This window comes from Thermobia domestica, chromosome 11, assembly GCF_964235325.1.
Source record: "Thermobia domestica chromosome 11, izTheDome1.hap1.1, whole genome shotgun sequence".
Lineage (NCBI taxonomy): Eukaryota > Metazoa > Arthropoda > Insecta > Zygentoma > Lepismatidae > Thermobia > Thermobia domestica.
In genome coordinates this window covers 248,934,956-248,958,575 of record NC_137464.1, presented here as the reverse complement: position 1 = coordinate 248,958,575, position 23,620 = coordinate 248,934,956, and the positions used below count along the sequence as shown (strand labels likewise).

Genomic DNA, 23,620 nt, shown 5'->3' with positions numbered 1-23,620 from the left:
AATCGTTCCCCCTCTACCTAACGGCAATCCCATTGTGCCCTGAAGCGTGTCGTCGGTCCATCCTTTACTAACGCTGTGGTTCACGTTCACCCAGGTTTCATCAAGCCACACTATATCATCAAAATTATGTTTTAATATTTCCCGAAGAAATCTACATCGCCACGCAGAAACGTCCGGCTTCTCCATTAAAAGTCTCCTTCCATTTATTTTCTTATACGAAAACCCCAACTTTTTAATAATACTATACAAGGATGTTTTGCTTCCTTGAAAAAGTTCGGCTTCTTGGAGTGACGCGTGTAATTTCAGGAGAGTGGGGTGCTCCTTCTTTTGATAATAAGAATAAATATGTCGCCGTATAGCGTCTTTTTGGAAAGTATCCAAATTCGTCACACGTTTACTTACTTTTCTCTTCTTGCCTGGAGTTTCTAATTTTGAAGACCCGGATTGATTTTCTTCATTTTCGAACTTCTCCTTGCCAATTTTCACGATGGTACATTTATTTACTTTTACAGCAGCGGCAGTCCTGTCAAGCACCTTATTTACAGGGATAATCGGTCCTCCATTGTCCCTTTCCTGTTCGAAATAGTCCCGAACCGAGCAAATAATTTCCCTTGATTGTCCTTTAATAGGAATACCTTTCCGTAAAACGTTCTTTCTTTCAGAAGAATGTGTTCTCGGCCGTTTTGCAGGGAGAATGTCCTCCATTTCACTGGACATTATTTAAAATAGCCTATATATTCGTTATATACACAAATATAAATATATATACACAAACACACAACACCACACGATGTATACAACAAAATATCTCACATATACAAATATATTTACAGAATTGTACACAAAGATAAAACTCGAATGCACAAGAATAATCAAGAAATCACTCCCACACACAAGGAAACGAACACTAAAAATATCTTCTTTCTTTCTGAAAACACGTGTTTACTAGCGGCAACATTGGAATGTTAAGGTCTGTTGCCAAGGAAACCCTCCACCCACTGTTGGTAAAAGGGCGTTTATGATTCGACCCTCGCTGAGTGACCGCAATAACTGTGTGACGTAGACTCCTTTCTTCAAAACAAACTTGCACGTGTTTTTGAGCTGTCAATTTGCTTCTTGTTTAGAATGGACTTTAAGAAGGTTAAGGAAAAGTACGTTTCGTTCCCATGATCGCTTAATATATCGTTTAGACTCCAAAAAAAAAAAATTGCACTTAAATATGGATTTAAAGACTCATTTAAATCTAAAGAAAATTACAACTTGGATAAGAAGATAAATTCTCAAATATACGAAGGTGATATGCATGTATTGGCACATAATTGGGATAATATGATAAGCATGTATTGGCACGATGAAAATAAATACAAACCCTAGGATAAAGAAGCACATGAAGGAAATCAAAAACAACAATTTAGAGGTACAATCTGCACTACCTATACATTTGTGCGAGTGTAAGCAATTTATTAAAAACGAGAAAATGCTATACATCTTCCATAGCGGAAAGATCCGTATTCGAATCTTAATTTTGGGAACACTTGGTCGAAAAAGTATAGCCATTCTGAGTGAGGTTTTCCTCATTCACACCAAGCAAATTCTGGCATGATACCTAACATATAGATCACAGGCCGCTTCCTTCCTTCCCCAGTCTTTTCTTCCTCCAGTTTCTCGGGCAGTGTGTTCGCCGAGAAACGTCATCTTTCATATGTATGATGGGCTAACAAGGCCATAGATGCCGAAAGCACAGAAATCAGGGTTCCCACTCTCTTTTCCATAAAAAAAAATCCAGGACAAATCACCAATTTTCCAGGACTTCGACACAGAAAGGTATAACAGGACTGCAACTGTAGGTTCAAAACTCTCAACAGTGAAACGGAAAGTACAGTAGCTTGTGCAGTGAATATTAATGCAAGTACAGTGCTAATACACAATAATTAAATACACAAAGAGAAGCGTAATGTGCTGCTTTTATCGGTGGCCTCCCAACTCCCCTTATAGCCACCTACATCCAGCACATGTATTTTCATTCTTTGTACAGCGTACCCCTAATTGATGTTTTCTGACGGTTTTAGGTTTTACCCACATTTGTTTGGTAACATTGCTTGGCATTGTCTGGCAACATTGCTATCCATGTTCATTTGTTTTCTACTTGGTAACCTGAATCAGACGTTTCCTGGCCGCTGGATTGGAAGAGGTTGTGCATCTTCACCAGCTTCCTTTGCCTGGCCTCCAAGAAGTCCCGATCTGACGACACCAAACAATGCTCTCTGGGGTTTCATAAAGCAACAAGTAAGAAACTCAATATCACACAACGCAGGAATTACGAACAGCTGTGGAACACGCCTTCACCCTCGTGACTCCGGAGTATCTCCGCAAAACATCTGCGAGAGCTTGACGCAGAATTCAGCTGTGTTACCACATGGATGGTGATCATACCGATGTTTATGACTCTCAAGACTTCACGGTAACTGTGTACAGACATTCTACCATAAGTAACACTATACTATTCAAACTAAAGGGGGGTACGCCCACTTCCGGAACCACCCTGTACATGACATTTTAATTGTGCACCGAACAAATTTACAAACAAAAAAGCTATTTTTCGTATATGGCATCTTCATTGCGTGACAGTGTGACAGGTATAATTAGGGGGAAAAAAGGAATTATATTACAAGTTTTTCAACTGAGTATGGATTTATGTGATTTCCTCATTTATAGACATGATTTCTTTCTTTTTTTAGCGAAGCTGCTCTTCGGATAGCATTTGACTTTGTTAATAAAGTAAAGCAAGACTTCTGCTCTGCTTTATGTGCAAGCTGGTTTGCTTCAGTCTCCAAAACTTCACTTGTTTCTATCAATTCCCTTCTCTTTCTCTGCAGTTGTTGTATATTTTCACTTATCTCTTTCCTCTTGCTTTGAAATGGCTTTCTCTTTCAACAGTTCTTATTTTCTTCAGCTCTGCCTTGCATGGAAGGCATGATGCAGCATTTCTTTCGTGATGTTGATTGAAGGAAGGTCTCTATGGGAAATGTTAGCATACACCAATCTCAAACCGATCAATGATTTCTCTTTTATATTTTCAATAAGCAGATCTTTATCTATGTTGTAGCCTCGTTCGACAGTAGCCTGGTTATGAGACAAAACCAGAAGGTTCTTTATGATTAACAACAAATCTTTAAATTCAAATCTGACAAATCAAAAAGTCTGCCATTCAGTATTTCTGTAAATTTCAAGGACAGAAATGCATTTTCAAGGATATTTCCAGGATGTTTCCAGGACAAAGTCAATTCAAGGACATTTCCAGGACGACTGTGAACCCTGAGAAATCTAATTCCTAATCCTAATCGAATCTTAGTTTATAAAACCGGATCCTAAATTAAATATAGATAAAGGTAACGTAAATGATAAATGGAATGACATAATAAACAGTTCAATCCACAAACAACGATAAAATGTTTCACAGATATAGTTTTGCACTGAAAATAACTTTTTGTAAGAATGAATAGCACGACGAAGTCTCGCAAAATCATGATATGACTATATTGATGATAGCTACAAACAGATAGCGACGACAGAAACAATTCTGGATGTATGTGGAACGTACATTTTCGAAAATTTCGTACAATTTCAACTCAGTGATGCAAGTTCTCTTCAGATACATAAAAATATATTTAAAGCTGTTTAGGCCACACTACTTTGAGAGATCATTCAAGGATGGAAATCAGACCAGCAAGACAGCAGGCCGGAAATATAGTCTGACATAATTGATCCTACACATTAAGGTAAGAAGTTATAATTTTTATTAGCATAATTTAATTAAGTTCTTTCCAAAAATATGTTTCAGAAAACGCTCATCTTATCCTGTTCACCTTATTAAGTATTCTGCCTTTTAGCAGGTTCTGTTTCTTTGTATCTTCCTTAGGTTCGGGACTGGAGATATTTTTTCCACGTTTCTCGATCTTCAGCTTCCTCTTTTAACTCCTATTCGCTTTATACTACCTCAAAATGCCACAACACAACAACGATTATAATATGAAACTAATCGCAATGAACATATTGTCAAAATTTAAATTTCTCACCTTTCAAGTGTTTCAAGCACAAATAATTTTGAACGCTTAACGGATGCCCTTCCTCCGTGTGTATGGAGGAAGATTTGAACATACGACAGGATGAAATTATCAGCTTTTCTCTTATTGTAGTACAATAAACAAACGAAACAAGTTGTATTGTGCGGTTAATAAATGTATGAATAATGAATCACAAAATAAAATAGACGAGGGCTAAAACACAAAAATTTAAAAAAATAAAATAATAAAATAAAATAAAATAAAATAGAAAAAAAGTATATTTTTGAATGCAGCACTTTGTGACAGACAATGTTTACGATAAACACGCCAAAGCACTGTTGGGCGCGTGGAATTGTGTGTACAGACGTATATGCACATTTGTACCTCGAAATAACGTCAGGGCTCATATCTCTTCTAAATAGTTGAAAAGTGACCAAATGCACATGAAAAAGTGACCAAAATGTCATCAAAAAGTAACTTTAAACCTTGATGTTAAACTTGGGCATAAATTGAATTTTACATTTTTTTTTTCCAAGCAAAATCGGGCCGGTTGGATCATAGCTGAAATACGTAATGTTTTAAAATGTTAAGATTAAAAATTATTTTACTTAAGTTTGTCAGCTAATAAAAAAATTGGATTACTTGTGTTTAGAGGTTTATTATTAATTTCATACTTTGAAGAGTTTTGTATTTCAACTTTGATCTGGATGGAGTAAGGCCATAGTCCCCGAAGAAAATTTTGTAGGGAGGAATCTTCCTGGTTGCTATATTACATTTGGTATTTTTAATTTGTATTTAAAAAATCTTAAGAAATTTAAGCTGTTTTAGTGAGCCAAAAGCGGGCGAGAACCCCATGCTCCTCTTCGCGTGCCCATGGGTAAGGCCAAATTCCTATATTTTCATTATGGCTAATAATACAAAACTAAAGTAACGTAATTAATACATAGCACGTAATTAATACATAATACATAGCAAGAACTTTCTAAATGCTACACTCCGAAACTTGAAATTTTCTGTTGTCCGCATAATACACTTTTTTTCCGTTTAATGAAAGGAATTTAACATGATCTTCGTCAGTAAATTCATGGGACCGTAAATATAGTTTAACACAAGTTTCCGTTTAATAAAGGGTCTGTTGAAGACAGATTTTACTGTATACAGTTCCTTTCTTCTGTGCTTTCTAAAGGGTACGGGAAACTGAGCATTATGGAGCTGGAGTGGTGGATTAGACTGAGAATTAGGATTAAAAGAACTCTGTAGTATTAGCTTCATTACACAGACTAACATTCCTCTGATGTAAAGGTACTGTCAGTTACAGTTGTAAAGACATAAAACAAATGTTCAGGTTAAATATGTGAATATGCTGACGTAAGAATTACAGTTCTCTTACATTTCGTTTCAAAAGAACTGACAAATAAAATACAATTTACAAACCATAAGGCAATGAAGTTAACACTTTTCTTCTCTCCGTACTTTTACTTGAATAATACATACAATACGAATAAATTATATTTTTATTAAATAATACATCAAAATATTTCAGAGTTGTTTATTACGATATTTTAATTGAAGCTGGATACAAAAGACAATGGAAGCTTAAAAATACTGTACAGTTATTATACGTACATCGGATTTTAATATGTATATATTACTTTTTGGTTTCTTTGGTTTTCAAGAACATACTAACTTATTCTATAAGTTAAACATCAGACACTTGTCCTTAAATATATACGTTAAACATGGCCTGCAGCCCTTCCTCTGATGCCACAAGGAGATTTAAAATCCTCACCACAGCCTAAGTCCAATGGTATTTTTTACTGAAAAAAGAAAAACGGAACAAGCTGTAAACAGTATTATAATTTATGAGCAAGAAAACCATTATGAAACAGATCTAGTCTTCCAATCTTTACTTACTGTCATTCAATCTTTACGCACAAACCCTCTTTTTTTTTTCTTTCTTTCAAATAGTGAAAATGGTGCATGGAAAGGTAGCACAAGACACAACACAAAAATTGTAACAAGATTTTGGAAATCTGCGGAGAGAAACAGTTACTAAAAATGTTAATCAGCCTTTATATCCACAACCAAGCCCATGATAATGACGGTAAATGTGTACTCTGACATTTACCTCTGTTTTCCCTTTCTTTCTTTCTTTCCAGATTATGCTTTACGGATATGACCTCAACGAGGGAACCAATTAATATTGAGAGCCATTATGTCTATATTTTATTTAGAATTTTTGGATTTCATAAAAAGGTTTCAAAAATTTTCATTTGTGTCATTGTTAATTTTATTTAAAACTCCCATTCACTGTTTTGGATCTTCCACGGAAACTAAAATTGCGCTCTTTCAAATCCTCAGTATGTTCCTCCATTCTTGTATATATGTATTACGTTTTACCCCATTCTTGTACATATGTATTACGTTTTACCATACCAATACATTTATCTCCTTCTATAGGCAACACACTTCATACACACCTGAGTAAACACCGGGGGCCGTAAAATCTCTCTTGTATTTGGATAAATTTTTCTCCAAACTTCTTGAAGATCAAAAGCTGTACGAATAGTATGTGATGAAAAATTAGGAGACAGACACAGCAAGTCAATTTCATATTACTGTAAATATACGTTATAAAGAGTATATTGGCATAATTTCTTGATGATTTCTCATGCACACACAAGACACTTTTTTTTGGAAAAGTGAATCCTTGTGTCTTGTATTGCTCTATGATCAGCACATATTAGTATTTTGCATTGAAAAGAACAATGATACATTCCTCCCAAAATGGTTTGAGTATTGGCGACATTTTCTTTGTATAAGCAAGATTAAACTGAAGGACATAAACTATACCGGATGAGTCAAAATGATATTCCCGATTTTGTTAATTTATTATTCGAACAGTGATGAGTTTTCTTGCCAATATATTTTTTTTTTTCTGAAATATGATCTTAAAAAGTTTTTTCTCTTTCTATTGGAGAGACGTAAGCGTCCACCAGCAAGCGGTTTAATCGTTGGCGGCGAGATGAACCCCAGAGTGCTTCAGTAGATGAGCAGCAAGATAGTGACAGTGATTCTCAATCTAGTGATAGTGATTCAGAAGAGGAGTCACCGCAGAGTGAATCTTTATTTGCAAATTTTGGTGTTCACAAAGTGTATCCCTCTTGTGTGCATTTTGACACGCCAGGCGCCTTTTGCTGTGTTGATAAAGTAACACACATTCCCCCTCTACAAGCACCGCGACAAATTCGACGCACCAATGCCAAATATCTCCCATTACTTCAAGCTCTCGAAGATAGTGGTATTATTGAACAATCGGATCAAGTGCTCAATACATTCCCTGTTTTCTGCATCCCCAAAACGGATGGTGTTCGAATTATTTACGACTGCTCGCAGTGAACCAAGTTGTATAGACACGTCTCTCACATCACGCTTCCGAAGGTGACGCAGCTGGCAGAAGTAGCGACTCCACAGGACTTTCTATTGAAGATTGATCTCCAACAAGGCTTTTAGCACGTAAGTTTAAGTCTGAACACTAGAAAATATTTTGGTATTAAATGTGCAGGTAGATTATATAGATTCACGAGGTTACCAATGGGGTGGGCCCTCAGCCCACTCATAATGCAAAGATTTGTAATTCAAGAATTGTCAATTCACGTTGCTCACTTAGTAAAATTCTTAGTTTATTACGATGACACCCTACTGGTCGGATCAAAGGAAAAGCTGTTACAGACTCTTGAAATCTTAGCCCACAGTACTTGGGCGATAAATGTGGAAAAATCAGTGTTGCAATCTACTAAACAATTATTGTATCTTGGCATTCATGTCGATCTTGATAATAATTCTCTTATGGTAGATCAACGATATTTAGATATTGTAAAGCACTGCCCTTGGCAGCTATTGTTACGTTCTCATAGAGCCAGACAAATATTAGCTGGTTATATCGTGTGGATTACTCCTGTCTCGACTCTCACATATCCCATAGCATACACAGTATTGCATGAGAAATTCTTTAAATTTGTAACTCGTGTCATTTGTAACGTACAGTCTTAACCAATGCCAATCTGGGGAAGTTTTATTTCAGATTTTGTATGGTACACAGATGCAACTCCTACCAGCTTGGCAGTGGTTCGACAAGATGGACAATTAGTGTTCCAGTGGACAGCTTTTAAGGAGTTACCAAATTTTGTTACAGAGTTCCTAGCTGTGGCTTTTGTCATTATATTAGCATATCCTAGAAATGTAACTATCCATTGTGATAATCAAGCTGTAATATATTGTTACAAGAGGCGCGTCTGCCGTGTTTGGTATCTGTTACCTATTGCTCATATTGTATTTAACATGTACAATTATATGTTAACATATGTTCAGTCAGAAAGAAATAAAGCAGATGAAGCTTCACGCGCTGGGAGCGCGATCCTCCTACTGCCCTCGACCAATCGGAACGCGCCACCTGGCGACCAGGGTAACAAAATCTGGGAGCCAGGGGGCGAACAGTCAGTTCACGAGAATCGAGGGTAAGAGGAGGGTGCTGCTCTGCGAGCGTGGGGACTTCGAATCGAAGTGAGCAAAATGATTTCTACACGCCACAGAGCATTCTGTGTGCTTGATTTTCACGCGACTAAGTCCGTTGTGCATTTTCAACGGCATTTCTGTGAAAAATTTAAGGTATTTGTGCCGCCACTTGCTACAACTATGGTTGAATTGCGTTGAGCGCATCACTGCAGCTGTGGCCGATATCGACTCTGACATGCTAGGAAAAGTTTGGCAGGAACTTGATTATAGACTAGATGTGTGTCGTTACTTCGTGGATCACATACTGAACATTTATATGTAAGAAAAAAAAAAAAACTTTTTGAGTTGATCAATCAGTATGTGTAATCTCTGTTTGTATACATGTTATTAACAGAAAAAAATCATTAAAATAGAGAAGATAATTTTGACTCATCTTGTATGTATTTACTGCCTTCACTAGCTGTGGCGCCACTGTCATTCGAAACATGTTTTCATAGATCACGAACAAACCTCCGTATTTATTGCACCATAAATTTTCAGACATCTACTGTTCCATCAAGCTGGTGACATTTTAGAAAGAGGTGAAGAGTGCGGTTAGTTTTGAGAAGGAAACTATATACGAATGGGTTTTAATTGAATACATTAAATGCATCACGGATACGTTGGGATGCATCTGGCAAGAAATGGATTGTCGGTTGGACGTCTGCTGTGTTACCCAAGATACGCATATGCAACACTTTTAATACTGACACAAAAAAAGAAAGAAAAACTATTTTAAGAAAGAGCTGCTGAAGAATATGAAATATTAACAAAATTGTTAGAGTGATTTTTGAGAAGATTCTTACCTGTCGTGGAGGCTACACCGTTCATCGTATCGAAGCCAAATTTTGAACTTCGTATGAATTCCTTCGAGTTTTATTCAATATTCTTGTTATACCCAAAGCCGGAAGGTAAGAATCGAAAATTATAAAATCATCTAATCCATCAACAGATAAACGAATGGACATCCAAACATATATATTTCTATGATCACTTAAAAATATTAAAAACTTACCAAACTATCAGGAACATTATTAATCCAATGTTCTCGGGATTGCTGCCAGAGTGAGTGTTGCTGTGCTGAGCTTTCGTTACCATACAGCGGCAACACCTTCAGAGCTATTATCAGGAACATTGCACAATGAAAAATGTTAATGTTAGTGCAACTTACCGTTTAGGAAATTCCCGTGGTAAGAGTAACATTTATCTTCGCCAATTGAAATCTTAGTGAAGGGAAGTCCGACATCAAACTTTCAATGACATTGCTTAAATCTGCATTTATTTTCTGCTGCTTCTCGAGTTCCGCTTGTTGAGCGCTTTCAGTACGATGTAACGGACGATGCTTGCCGTCTTTTAAGTCTTGGTACATTTTGGCCTTGTTCTGTTTCTTCGTAATCACTTGAAGATTCTGAAATACATACATGTTACGATTATAATTAGGGAACATATTTTTATTACGCTTTTACAAAAGTCTAAAATGGAAGATATGTAAAATATAGAATAAAAAAAAATATCGTTACATGCTTTAAAAACCAAAAACGTGCTTAAGAACAGAGAAATTCTTTCAGTTCAAGCCAAAACGCATGGAATACATTTTAGGATTAGAAACCCATTTAAAACTCCTCTTTGATGTTATGTGCACTAAATTTTTTGTGTTTTCTTGACGGATTTCAACGGACTGACAGTAAGGTTAAGTTTTAAAAACAGTACCTACGGACACAAGAGTAACAGATGGCGACGCAGTCTATGTGTTAACTTCATGTGACTTCAGGAGTTTTTTCTTTTACATGCGGAACCAAGTAATGTGTTTGCTCATAGTTTTATTTTCAGTTCTTTACATAACAGAGAATGAGTTCAGTGTGGATTCAAACGCCTTACCAATATCATTTCTATCGAAATCGTGAATATAAAGTTCCTTTTCTGATTCGGTGCGAACATCTTTTCGTTCATGATTTTCCACATATGAAAAATTTTGGGATTAAAAAAATTTCGAACACTATCTGGTAACACAAAGCGTTTTCAATTGATTTTATTAACATATTACTAGTGTTGGCGATCATAATCTTACTACGAATCCAAGGATTTCCTTCAGTATGCGATCTTTAGAGTATTTTTAATTATAATTGTAATAATTATGATTTATCTCATAAGACTCTCTTAAGATGATCAGCGTTGCTGTTATTCCTCCATATATATATCACATCTTCAACAAAAGTTCAGAGGAGGCTCTTTCTGATTTAAAAACGATATATCAGTATCTTAAACGTAAAAGCCTCTTAAAGAATTTGCACATGGTTAATTAGTTTTAGAGATAAAAGTAACATTGTAAGTAATGATAAAAGCAGTTACTTGTTTTGCAACTGATTTTGACTGCATGGAAATCAGGGTGTGTGTATACATATAATAACTAAACTATTTGGCGCAACAGCCCTTTTTGTAGGCATAAGCCGCTCCAACGCCATCTGGGGGGCCGCGGTGGCTCAGTGGTAAAGCGTTCACCTCTGGTGCTTGGGGTCCTGGGTTCAAACCCTGCTCCCGCCAAGTGAACTTTGTGGTGGACAAACACCGTGTGCGTGGGTTTTCTCGGGGTTCTTCCACTTTCTTCATTCCATTTCATTCATCTCTTATCATCACCGTCTCCTTTAGCCTAACCGGCATAACCGTGGGACGTAAAACTCAAAGATTTCATTTCATTTTTTTCCAACGCCATCTGTTAGCGACCGGCTGAACTGGGCCCAGCCTAACAATGAAAACGTGCTCAGCATGCTGCGTCGCCCTTTTCGTAACAAGGATATCGGAAGCCTTCTAGACCTAGTGACTGTCATGTCTTTTCTTCACGTCATTCCCCAGTTTGCCTCACGACACTGGGTGGACACTGAAAATTGGGAAGCGTAGTTTAGTTATATACATCAGTGGAAGGCAGTGGATAAAATGATTTACGAACAATTTTTTGCTCGGATTATGAACAATATTTCGGAATACGAACGCGCACTGCCGTAAACATTGCGTGTCAGTGTCCTGTGATCAATTACTGCTTTCTGTTCTTTTTGCACTCTCTGTTTTTTTCTAGACCTTATACTGTTCTGTTTAATTTAGTATAACTTATTTGTCTCTATAGAAAGATATTACTTTCAGTATTTTCCGTCACAGAAGAAATTTTAAAATGTAAAAAATACGTACATTACTGTATTTACATTAATACGAGGGCTACTAGAAAAAGTCTCAAGAACAATCTGATGGATTACCATCAATTTTGGCCACGATGTACAGAGTCAATAGTTAAGAATCAAGTTCCCTGATGAATGTAATATTCTAACCGGAAGCGGTACAAATCAACCATTTCCGGTTTTAACGCTTGCTGTTTAAATTGTTAATGGTGTTTAAATTGTTAATGGTGTTTAAATTGCTGAGTTTAAATTATCTGATATTGTTTGGTTAAGCGTAACTGTTTATTTTTCACAGCAATTTGAACAAGTTGTCGCAGAAACCGCAGCTCGGAATGCGTCAATAGCTGCTTTACACGACTAAAACCGCTCATCATGCATCTTATTTTTCATGTGTGGCAACAAAAAAGAGTAATTAGGTGTTAAATCGTCTTCACGGCAAAAAAACACAGGTGTCAGTACAAACGGTAAGTCAATAATCCGATATTTTTACTGGATAAAAATGTCAACAGTTTGGTGTGCTGAGTGGAAATTGTTGTCATGGTGAAGAATGATGTGATATTTTTAAAAATTGTTTTATGCAATTCATTGATAATAACTAGCAAACAATAAGTTGCATACAACTCATCACTGGCAGTCTTTCGATATTCTAAAGCTATGGTTATCACATGTTCCGTACAACTCAAGAGACAAACAATCAATTGTTTGGCACCAAATCTGACTTACCTCTTTTTAATTTTTTGGACATTTCTTTATATCAATTGACACGAGTCTGTTTTTGAGTTTCGGTTAAGTTGTGTGGGATTTAATGGCTTGGAAGTTTACGCAGGTGACCATGAATGTTCAAGGATGTTTGAATCTGGCGGTATTTCACATGGTGATCTATCTCAATCATGGGCGACTTTCACGTAATTAAACACTGAGAAATGTGCGACCACGATGGAATTTGGAGATAAAAATTGTACGCAATCCTATTAGATGGTGCTTCATCCCCAAAAGCCAAGTGAAGTTTGGATATGTAAACTCATAAAGCATATGAATGTGGGTTGTAGCGCACCCACACGCTCTGCATGAAACACTCCTACACTGCAAAGGTGGGAGTATGATGTTCAATTTCCGCACACCAAGCAGTTGAACTTTACTTTGTCTTCTTTCTTTCTTGTGATACGTTAACTACAGACCAGTATAAACAAATTTTTTAGGAATTTATTGAATAGCTACATACCGTATTTTACGAACTATAAGACACACTTTTTTCTTCGAAAAATTGCCTCCAAAATTCAGACGCGTCTTATACATAAAATTAATATAAAAATGTCCAGGGTTTGATTTAAAATTCCCGTAAGTCTTAAAAATACCATATTCCATGCCGCGGGAAACGTATCTCTATCTGGCAACTGGCAGCAGCAGTGCACCGCTGCGACGAACATGAGTTGCGGGGATTCACAAGCTTGCTGTCTCCCTCCCGCCCCGCCATCACAAATCCAGAACCACAGACTAGAATATACAGACCGTAAACTCTGTGAAACGGTTTTCTTTTAAAAAATTGCTTGAAAATTATAGTGCGTCTTATAGTCCGTAAAATACGGTAGTATTGAATAGACTCAAAATGATTTTGAGCAAAACAGGATAACGTGCTACACTTCAGCTAAGTCTCTCGCCACAATCAGCAGTTTCTTTGACATGGGAGTCATTTGGCCGAACTTCTGGCTACCCCGATCACTAGATTACTTTTTGTGCGGTTACTTTAAAGACTGTATATACTGGAATTAGAACGACTAAATTGCGGCTCAAAGAATATCTTAACAGAGATATTTAACATTAGCCAGCAAGGGCGCCCATGTTGATGTGGTTTCCAAGGGAAGGGGGGCAAGTATAAGCGACATTTCAAATGTAGTCTCAAATTTTGCGGTAACTATTCTTAAATATCTATTGGGTTTTCGATCTTCCGAAGCACAATTTCCTCTAAGGGGGGAGGGGGAAAGCGCCACACCTAGCCTCCCCCCTGATGGGCGCCCTTGTTAGCCAGAATATGTTGCAGTGAACAGTGCAAATTACAAAAAATGATCGGTACGAATGTGCACAGAAATAAAAAAGCAGGTTACTTTCAATATCTGGTGTGATGGTACGTAAACATTTCAGAGATACTTTACATTTAGAACGTAGTTGCATCTTATGGCTTCTATCAAAGCGAAATGATACTGTTAAAAAAAAAAAAACTTGTTTCATATTATCACTCTTATATATATTGTGCCTATTTTATTAAAGACTTTTGTTTATCAAAACTCCTTTACATATTTCTCCTGTCTGTCCTTATGTATGTGTGTGCGCGGGATATAAAAAATCTTAAGAATACTTGATAGATTACCATCCATTATAAGCACAATGTAGAGGGCAAAAGCTAGGAATTGGGTTCTTTGATAGAGGTGGTATTCAAACCGGAACTGGTAGAAATCAACCATTTCCGGTTTTAGCGTTGATGACTATATAATAAAAAACGGTAATAGACAGCAACACGCTTTTTCCTGGAATCAAGTAACCGTTGCAATAGTATATTTCTTCTCCAATCTAATCTCTACACTAAGACCGGAAATGGTAGAAATCCATTACAACTTCCGGTTTCATTATTGATCTTCATAAAGAAAAAACGAGAAGGCATAGTAAAAAAAGCAGTTTGTTACAATAAGTTCAGCGTTCTAAGAATCGGTGCCATCTTCTCTCTTAACCCCTTGCATTCCAGGTGTCATTTTCCAATGTGCGTACTGTAATACCACGTTTTCATTTACTGTTAAAAGACTGCCTAGACCAGCGTTTCCCAACCTTTTTCAACTTGCGGCACACTACGGGTGTTACTTGGATTCTCGCGACACACTTATAGGCATTATTATTTGTAAATATAAAATACAGTGGTATTATTTCTGTGATTATTGATCTCCTCACAGAGAAGAAAGCTCTTTCACTGATTTTCCCCCTTGGTAAATCATTATGCTTATTTTTCATTCTAATTAGAAATAGAAAACAATTGCAATGAAATATTGGACTCAGGTTTTTAAAAATACGCTTTCTTTTTAAAGCTGTATCCAACCTTTTACTAAGAAGGAAGATCACTAAATAACGAACGAACAAACAAATCTCATTTACTTTTAAAACACAAATGTAGGTAATTTGTCGACAGGATTGAATGGTATTTTAAATTTTCAAGTTACGAAATAGTCTGCAACAATAAAGAAGCAATAATGGTCATAACAATCATAACAAATACTTTTTTCAACATTAGAAATGTACAGAACAATAACCCGGTATCAAACTTAAAGTTGTAGATTCATAGTGGAGGTTCATAGTAATGTGAAATACAAATATTTCCCTACGTTTTGCAATTTGATTGCTATAAAATTAATAATTTTGTTTCGATTCCTCGCGGCACACCAGTGTGCCGCAGCACACCGGTTGGGTAACGCTGGCCTAGACGGTTATATGAGGCAGAGTTATTGTATGAAGTTCAATATATATATAAAACTGTTCCATTTTGAATAAATTTACACACCCGCACAAAGACACACACACATACATTCGCAAGAAAAGAACTCACATCACTGATTAAAAAAATATTTGCATTGTTGAACATTTTGGCTGAAAAGGGAAATTTTGAAGTCCTGAAGGGATTTTATGCTGCTTTATGTTGGCAACACTGACCAGAGATGACTAAGGTGCTGTCACCTAAGGAGAAACAGTAGAACTAACTCGTTTCTTGCGTCTGCTAAAAAATTTCATGATCTCCAGGATTAATACGACCCCTTAATAAAGGATGCGTTCTCATGACATCCCCATGGATGTAACGGAGTACTTTATGACATCCACCTGGATGTCACTGGAACGCAAGGGGTTAATCCTCCATTCGAACCCAAGTGGCAGAAATCAACCACTTCCGGTTTGAACGTTGATTGCTTAGTGAGAAGCGGTTTTCTGCAATCAATTAAGTGTCCCAAAAATATGTTCCATTTCCACTCTATAATCTCTCTCCACTAAAACCAGAAATGATAGAAATCTATTATTCCCGACTTCCATATTGGTTGGGAAAACATCACGCCATACAAACCAGACTCCATCACATGGTGTACCCGTGGCACTACTACTTATTTAAAGTTATATATACGAATATAATTCTTGTTATAACTACCTGATGTCTTTGAAGTAAACCTGCTTCTATTTGAGCATCTGTATCTTTGGCTGCTTCTTGTAGATTTTTCAATTCTTCCTGTTTTTCATTCAGCTCATTGAGAAGCTCCTTTTGCTTCTTCTCCAGCTGAGCCATTTTCTCCTCTTCTACTTTCGCATTCTAAAAATCAAAGGAACCCAATAAATTATTAAATGATACATGTATAGTTCGCAGCAAAAAACCTGCAACATGAGCATGTAAGTTTATTGGGAAACTACGCCTATCAGCCCAGGGAATCAACATAACTTCTAAGTGGAACGAATAACCCCAGGAGAAACCTCGGCGTCCTCCCCTGCACACTTATTTTGGAGCAGAAGACTTCGTCGTTTCACAATAAACTTACATGCTCATGTTGCAGGCTTTTTGCTGCGGACTGTACAAGACAAAGAAATCCTGATATATATGAGCACATGGTAATCAAAATATGAGGTTCATTAATGACCGTAATTGATGCACCTTAAATCTAAATTTTAAAGAATTAAACCCTTACTTCTTCGTTGATTGTGTCTTTAGGAGTTTCCCTGTATAGTTTCAACTACTTATTCTGTGGTCTTGTTCACCCGGCTAAGGCACTCACATGGAGACAGATTCACTATGTTGAAATAAAACATTTAGATAAACTAACTGTTTATATAGAAAAAAGTCTTGCACTGGTTTCTTTCTTGAAACAACTGACGACCATTTTGAATTTAGACAAAGGTTGCTTAGACAAAAATTGGGACATCATTAAAAAATTAATTAAAAATCATAATAAACTTTTATATCCACAACTTTTTAGTACCTCTACATACATTTCAGAGCTAGAAATACAACATTTAAAAACTTTATTAAGATTTCGTAATTCTCCAAATCACCTCAATCTATAGTTTGACTCTGCAACAAATAAAACGTAACATATGGATATTTTCAGTATAGCACAGCTGCCACGCACAACGTGTTAACGTCAAATGGTAACGAATTTGAGTCTTACTGTATTATAATGAATACATATTCAATAATTTCTTAAGCCACTAATTTATAATTTAATTTTTGGACAGATGTTTAAAGTTACGTATACAATTTCCACCTCTAGTTCCCCTAGGGGGTGGAAAGAGGGATGTAAAACATAATCGAAAACGACCGATATTAGTATTGAACCCATAGTTTTCGGGATCGCTGGGATGAATAATGGTATTTCCGAGTTCAATTGCAACCCCTAGGAGTGGGAAGGGGTGAAAAACGAACGAGATTAATGTTGAATCCATAATTTTTAAGAGTCGGGAAATTGAACATTTGAAATTACTTTTGCAAAATAGTACCTACCTCAAGCTTTTTTTTTTTTATTTATTTATTTATTTTTTAAATCATGTCATTCAAATTAAAGAGTGTAGGGTAGGGTTTCAAAAATTATGCTCAAAATAGAATAACGTTTGGGTTTTTATCATCACAATTTCACTGAAATGCGTATCCTAAATGGGAAGAAAAGACTTCGAATACTTTTTACAATCCTATGCTCCCCGTGCAAACAACGGACATTTCAGCTAGTAAACAAATAAACTTCCACGCATTACTTACGTTATTTGTTTGTTTCACTGTATTTCTAAGATCTTCCAGTCTTTTGAGAAAGTTCCGTCTGGTGTACTCCCTTCCCTGTGTTCCTTTCTTTTCTCTGGCTTCTGTTCTATAAACGACCGTATCTCTTCTCATGACAGAATGTTCCAAATCACTCACTAATTTTTCTTGCACTCGTAACAGCTGAGAATATCGCACCTAAGAAAAAAAAAAAATTCTAAGTTAATATATACAAATTAATTGTCAACTACACAATTTATTATATAAATGTATGTTAAAATATTCACATGGTATGCTATTGAGTCTCTTGACAGTTATTAAACAGAAGAAATATAAAAAAAGAAAAAAAATGGGGTATCTTTCTGAGTTTTCTTTTCTTTTCTTTCTTTCTTTTTTTCGATGACCACTACAATGACGCCATCTGACGAGCGAATAGTGAAGTAGACGGCACCTGCTATAGCTGTGTCATGTAGAGAATTTCATTTTGCGGCATTGTGTATAAAGGGAGAGGTCTACTTCACATTTTGGAATTGTGGCTTGTGTTTGATCATAACAGTGTCAGAGGACCACATACGGCATGTTATGATGTATGAATTTCACCGGGGACATTCAGCCAACACAGCCGCACGAAACATTAATGTCGTATATGATCAGGGTGCTGTGAATGTGCGAATGTATCAGAGATTTCGGGAGATCTGTGCAGCTGGACAATGATATTCTGTGAGCAGTGGTGGAGGCAAATTCACTGCATGCTGTTGAAAAGCTGGCTAGACACCCAGCAGTAAAGATGAACAGAAGACTACCTATGTAAAAGGACTCAGTACAAGTGTAAAATGTAGCTTAACTTTCTGGGAAGACTTTTGTAGTAATTCCTGTAAGCTGACAAGGAATTTTCAAGGCTTGTTTAGATTTTACGGAAAAATTAATTCCAAAATTATTGCCTATTTTCTTTACTCCTTCCGAAATCTATGGCCAATAGTGTAAAGAAATCCACTTTTTCAATTTTAAGGATAACAACTGCCAAATTCTCTTCAATTTGTTCAATTAAGTTTGTGGTGGACAACATCATGTCCGTGAGTTTTCTCGAGGTACTCCCGTTTTCTCCAACGATTTTATTCCACCAATTTTTCCACGATCATTCATTTCGTTGAATCATCTGTCTCCTTTAGCCTAATGGGCATAATCACGGGACGTTAAACTCACAGATTTCATTTCATTTCTTCAATTTGTCAGTGGACGGATACAACATTAGCTACATAAGCGTTTAAAATGATACTTTTTTTTGTACATATACAGTATATACAGGGTGTTTCAAAACAACATCGACAACGTTTGGGAGGTGATTCCAGACATAAGGATAAGACGAAAATTTTTATAGAGGGAGTTCGGCTACGGACATATAATTTGAAGTACTTACCAACTACCTCTATAAAAATTATTGTGTGAATACCGCAGGATTGTGAAATATGGATATTTGGATAGGGCACATACTACTTCCTCAGTGAAGTCTTGACCCGCCTACGGTAGGTCCCATAGCTTTGGAGCTATGGACCTTTAAAGTTTATTTTTTCATGTTTTCGGCAGCCTATAACTCCGAAAGGATGCATTTGTGCACCCAGGTTGGTCTGTACTTTTCATCTTATCTTGGTGTCAGGAATCACCTCTCAAACTTTGTCGGTGTTGTTTTGAAACACCCTGTATATTTGGGGGCTCATTTTCTTTTACAGAACAGTACAAAACAACATAAGATAGGAAAATAGTGAGTTTTCAGCAAAGCACAAATTAAATGGAAGCAATCATGACTCCCAAGAGGGTCGAAACATCGCGAATACTTAACAAAAAAAAAAAAAATATTGAGAATACTAACAAATAAAAAGACGTATTCTCGTACAAATATCTGTTGTTCTACATGGGATGGCTTGTCTTTCTCTTTTAGAAAGGAGATATGCTCAATATTAGATTATTATAATTTGCATTATTTTATTAATGCAAATCCAATGCCAATGCCAATTTACAAACAATTATTTGACGCAATACAGTTAATGTTTATGTGACATCGATAAACCATTGCAACGATGATTTTCAAAGTAACACTAATTATTCTATGCCAAAAAAGATTTCAGTTTTCGATACATATTTCTCGTGCTATTTAATCAAATTTTATGAAATGACACTAGAAATTCGTGAAGCTACCTGCATTCGGCTTATTTCTGAGATCATATCTCCAACTTCTCCTGTTCGATGTTTCTCCGCTTCAACACAAGCTTTAGCCTCTGCTGCCATCTGGACCTTCTTTTCCCAAGATAAACTTTCTCTCTGTACATCCATAAACTTCTCTGTCAGCTGCTGCTTCTCCTGTTCTAGTTGCTGGATTTCAGTTTGCAATAATACAGCTTCCATTTCTGCTTCCTTCAACGAAATGCATCTTTACATTAATTTCATTCTAATAAAGTATATAAATGGTCGACACAGGTAAACTCAAGAGTTTTAGCAAAGACCACGCAAGAAGTAATTTTCAATCCTATATATAAACCGCAAACGTCGTCATGTCGCTATCTGGGCTGCCACCCTGACACTAGTAGATATCACTAGAAATTTAAAAACCATTGTAACGATTTAATTGCAATTTAAAAACTATTGTGACGATTTAATTGCCATTTAATACTATTGTAACGATTTAATTGCAATTTACAACTATTGTGACGATTTAATTGCAATTTAAAACTATTGTGACGATTTAATTGTAATTTAAAACTATTGTAACGATTTAATTGCCATTTACAACTATTGTGACGATTTAATTGTGATTTAAAACTATTGTGACGATTTAATTGTAATTTAAAACCATTGTGACGATTTAATTGCAATTTAAAACTATTGTGATGATTTAATTGTAATTTAAAACTATTGTGACGATTTAATTGCCATTTAAAACCATTGTGACGATTTAATTGTAATTTAAAACTATTGTGACGATTTAATTGCCATTTAAAACTATTGTAACGATTTAATTGCCATTTACAACTATTGTGACGATTTAATTGTAATTTAAAATTATTGTGACGATTTAATTGTAATTTAAAACTATTGTAATGATTTAATTGTAATTTAAAACTACTGACGATTTAATTGCAATTTAAAACTATTGTGACAATTTAATTGCGATTTAAAACTATGACGTTTTATTTGTAATTTAAAACTACTGACGATTTAATTGCAATTTAAAACTATTGTGACAATTTAATTGCGAGTTAACTATTGTGACGATTTAATTACAATTTAAAACCTATACTAAATCGACTATATTTTTGCAAAGTATTATTCCAAAATAGAACAAGACCGTAAATATATTCAGATTTGAGCATTAATATTTGTGAATTTTTACAGTAATAAAAGGTGTTCCATAAGGAACAATAACATACAAATTTATTGACGAAATTAAGTAATTACATCACACACACACACACACACACATATATATATATATATATATATATATATATATATATATATATATATATATTTCTGAAGTTACCTGTGATTATGTATGAAATATGCCACTCAAATACCCTCTACGACTCTGTAGGCACACTCTTGTTCTTTCGATGAAATTTTGCATATCTTTTCGGCATAATTGCACCTCTAGTTTTGAAAATTCACACTGAATCTCAGCTTTGAGCTCTGGAAGTGTTCGTAGTTTGTTAGCGTATTTCAAATACCCCCCACAGAAAGAAATCACAAGATCTGGGTGGCCAATTTACATCACTGTTGCGAGAAATCACCCGGCCAGGGAGCCTCTCCCTGTCTACCAGTACAGAAAACAGATGACGATCATGCGCTATTCGGCGCTCCGTGACTACTAACCACAAAGAGAACAGATGAAAATCGTGTAACGTTCAGTGCTGCCAATTTACTGGAACAAAAATGGCGAGCATTTCAAAAGTTGCGTTCTTTAGGTATGTTAGATACATCCCGGCATTTGCCTGGTGTGGAGGAGGAAAACCCAAGATAACCTCATTCAGAATGGCTGGCTTGAAAATGCTTTTATACTATTCGACCTAGAGTCCCCCATCGGGAATCGAACCTGGAACCGATCACATCAGTAAAACTTAATTTTTTTTATAGCTTCAAACTAGTGAAAGAACAGTTACTTCATGTTCTAATTATTATATACAAGAAAAAAGTGCATTAGTTTTTTCGTTCCATTGTAGTGGTAAAAGTTTATTTTTTATACTGATGTAACTTTCCTCAACAACCGCCGCTGGGACACACATACATACATTCTGCTTTAAGATTTTTGGCAAATTCTTTTCTTAATTTTTGGTGTTTTTCTTAATTTTATTCTCGCTTTTTCCTCACTTTATTGTTCCTGATGAAGCTAATCAAAACTTTAACGTAATCTAAATGAAATAATTAGTTGCTATGCTTTGTGTTATAAATAATAATACAGTATAATTAATCTACTTCAGGACACTAAATTTTAAGACATTTTGAAACCTGATTATAGAGAACAATATTCCTAGCTCAACAAAGATAAAGTATTTACTATTGGGTAACAATGTACCATGATGCCATAGTAATATTATTGCTCGACCTTTTTATATATATATATATTTGGTATTCAGATAATAGCATGGGATTTAATACAGGAGTCAGAAACGCAGTTATCAGGAGTCCTCCGTTTTTAAATTATTATACTCACGAACAGCAACTTAATAGGGAATATGAAGCCATATTTTTGACATTTAAGAAATATCGAGGAGTTTGCTCCCATTCAGTGCTCAGAAACAAGTTAGAAATGGGTTTTTCAGCGTATGTGATTATTTACTACTTGTGAAGGAAACAACTGCTCGCTGTTACTAATTCATGTTGTTTGTTTGAAATTATACTTACTTCTACTTTCTGATTGGTTGATTTCTGAAACGTACAATAGGAGATTTGAAATGAACATAACGTGTTGCGTCTCATAATTAAAAATAAAAAGCTAAACTCTCACTCTACGATATATATATAGTTAACTAACTTCAGAATGATGAAACACTTAAGTGTGATAACAATTTGTAGAAAGAAGTTAAGAATAACTTCCATAAGTTTGTACAACTCAACACATTCTTGTCTTTTCTTGTGACGTTAATATTAATAAAGCATCTGTTTCGATTCGACAGAAGTACATAAGATGTATTTGGAAGAAAGAAGAATACATTAACAAAGAAGTATTTGAAAGAAGAATACATGGAAGTCATCCATGTATTTGAAAGAAAAGAAAAATTTACTGCTAAGACTTTCTATTGGTCCATAGAATGGACAAAGAAAAAATCCATGCATCATATAATTTATGTAGCAGCAAGTTTTCTTTTGATACGCCAAGAATTGGACCGAGGAATACTTTGAAAACTGTACGCAGGAGTTTGCTTTCATCGGACGCTTCAGGTAAGATAATTCTTTTTACGATTTAATAGATATGCACTCCAGGCTATCAATACTTACGAAAATAATTTAAAACAGGATCATAGGGACATAGGCAACGATCATGTAATCGGATTCAATGGCAAGATTTGTTTCTGTGGTGATATTCCATTGATTAAACACATGACTTGCTGTGATGCACATCTTCTGAAATTTAATTGGCTAGTAGCATTATAGTGGACAACAAAAACTGTGCGAGAGAGAGAAAGAGAGATTTTTTTCTAAAATTTTGTACAGTTTAGTGTTGAAGCTAAAATCTATTTGCGAAAAGAAGAAATTAACGGTAAGATAAAGTAGAAAACAATCTATTTTGAAAGGTAAACAAACCTTGACAAATATAAGAAATATTCAAGGAGTACGTAAATCATAATTCTGTTTAACGCAATGGAGTATTCATTCAATCCATAGAAAGAGTAGAAATTATTTTATAATTCATCTCCCTGTTATTCTACTGGCCGAGAATTGTGCGGCAGAAACAGTTTGCCAAGTAGAAAGTCAGTCCACAAAGAAACAGAATTTCCTAGAAATATAATAATATTGTTTGTGAAAATGATTCAGCATCCTGAAATGCATTTTTGGGTATAGTCTGGAGGTCTCGTAACGAG

At 35.6% G+C, this 23,620-nt stretch overlaps 1 protein-coding gene across 3 annotated transcripts in view; it reads right to left on the bottom strand.

Annotated features, from left to right (window-relative positions):
• Nucleotides 1-9,789: 9,789 nt before the first annotated feature.
• l(2)41Ab (lethal (2) 41Ab) overlaps nucleotides 9,790-23,620 on the bottom strand; it is a 119,713-nt gene continuing 105,882 nt past the window's right edge. For all 3 annotated transcript variants that reach the window (XM_081731973.1, XM_081731974.1, XM_081731975.1), the window contains 4 exons: nucleotides 19,743-19,958; nucleotides 17,553-17,747; nucleotides 15,960-16,118; nucleotides 9,790-10,026 (listed from right to left, as the gene is read on the bottom strand). In XM_081731973.1, the coding sequence (XP_081588099.1) occupies nucleotides 9,793-10,026; nucleotides 15,960-16,118; nucleotides 17,553-17,747; nucleotides 19,743-19,958 (804 nt within the window). In that variant the 3' untranslated portion in view covers nucleotides 9,790-9,792. The remainder of the gene's footprint in view (nucleotides 10,027-15,959; nucleotides 16,119-17,552; nucleotides 17,748-19,742; nucleotides 19,959-23,620) is intronic.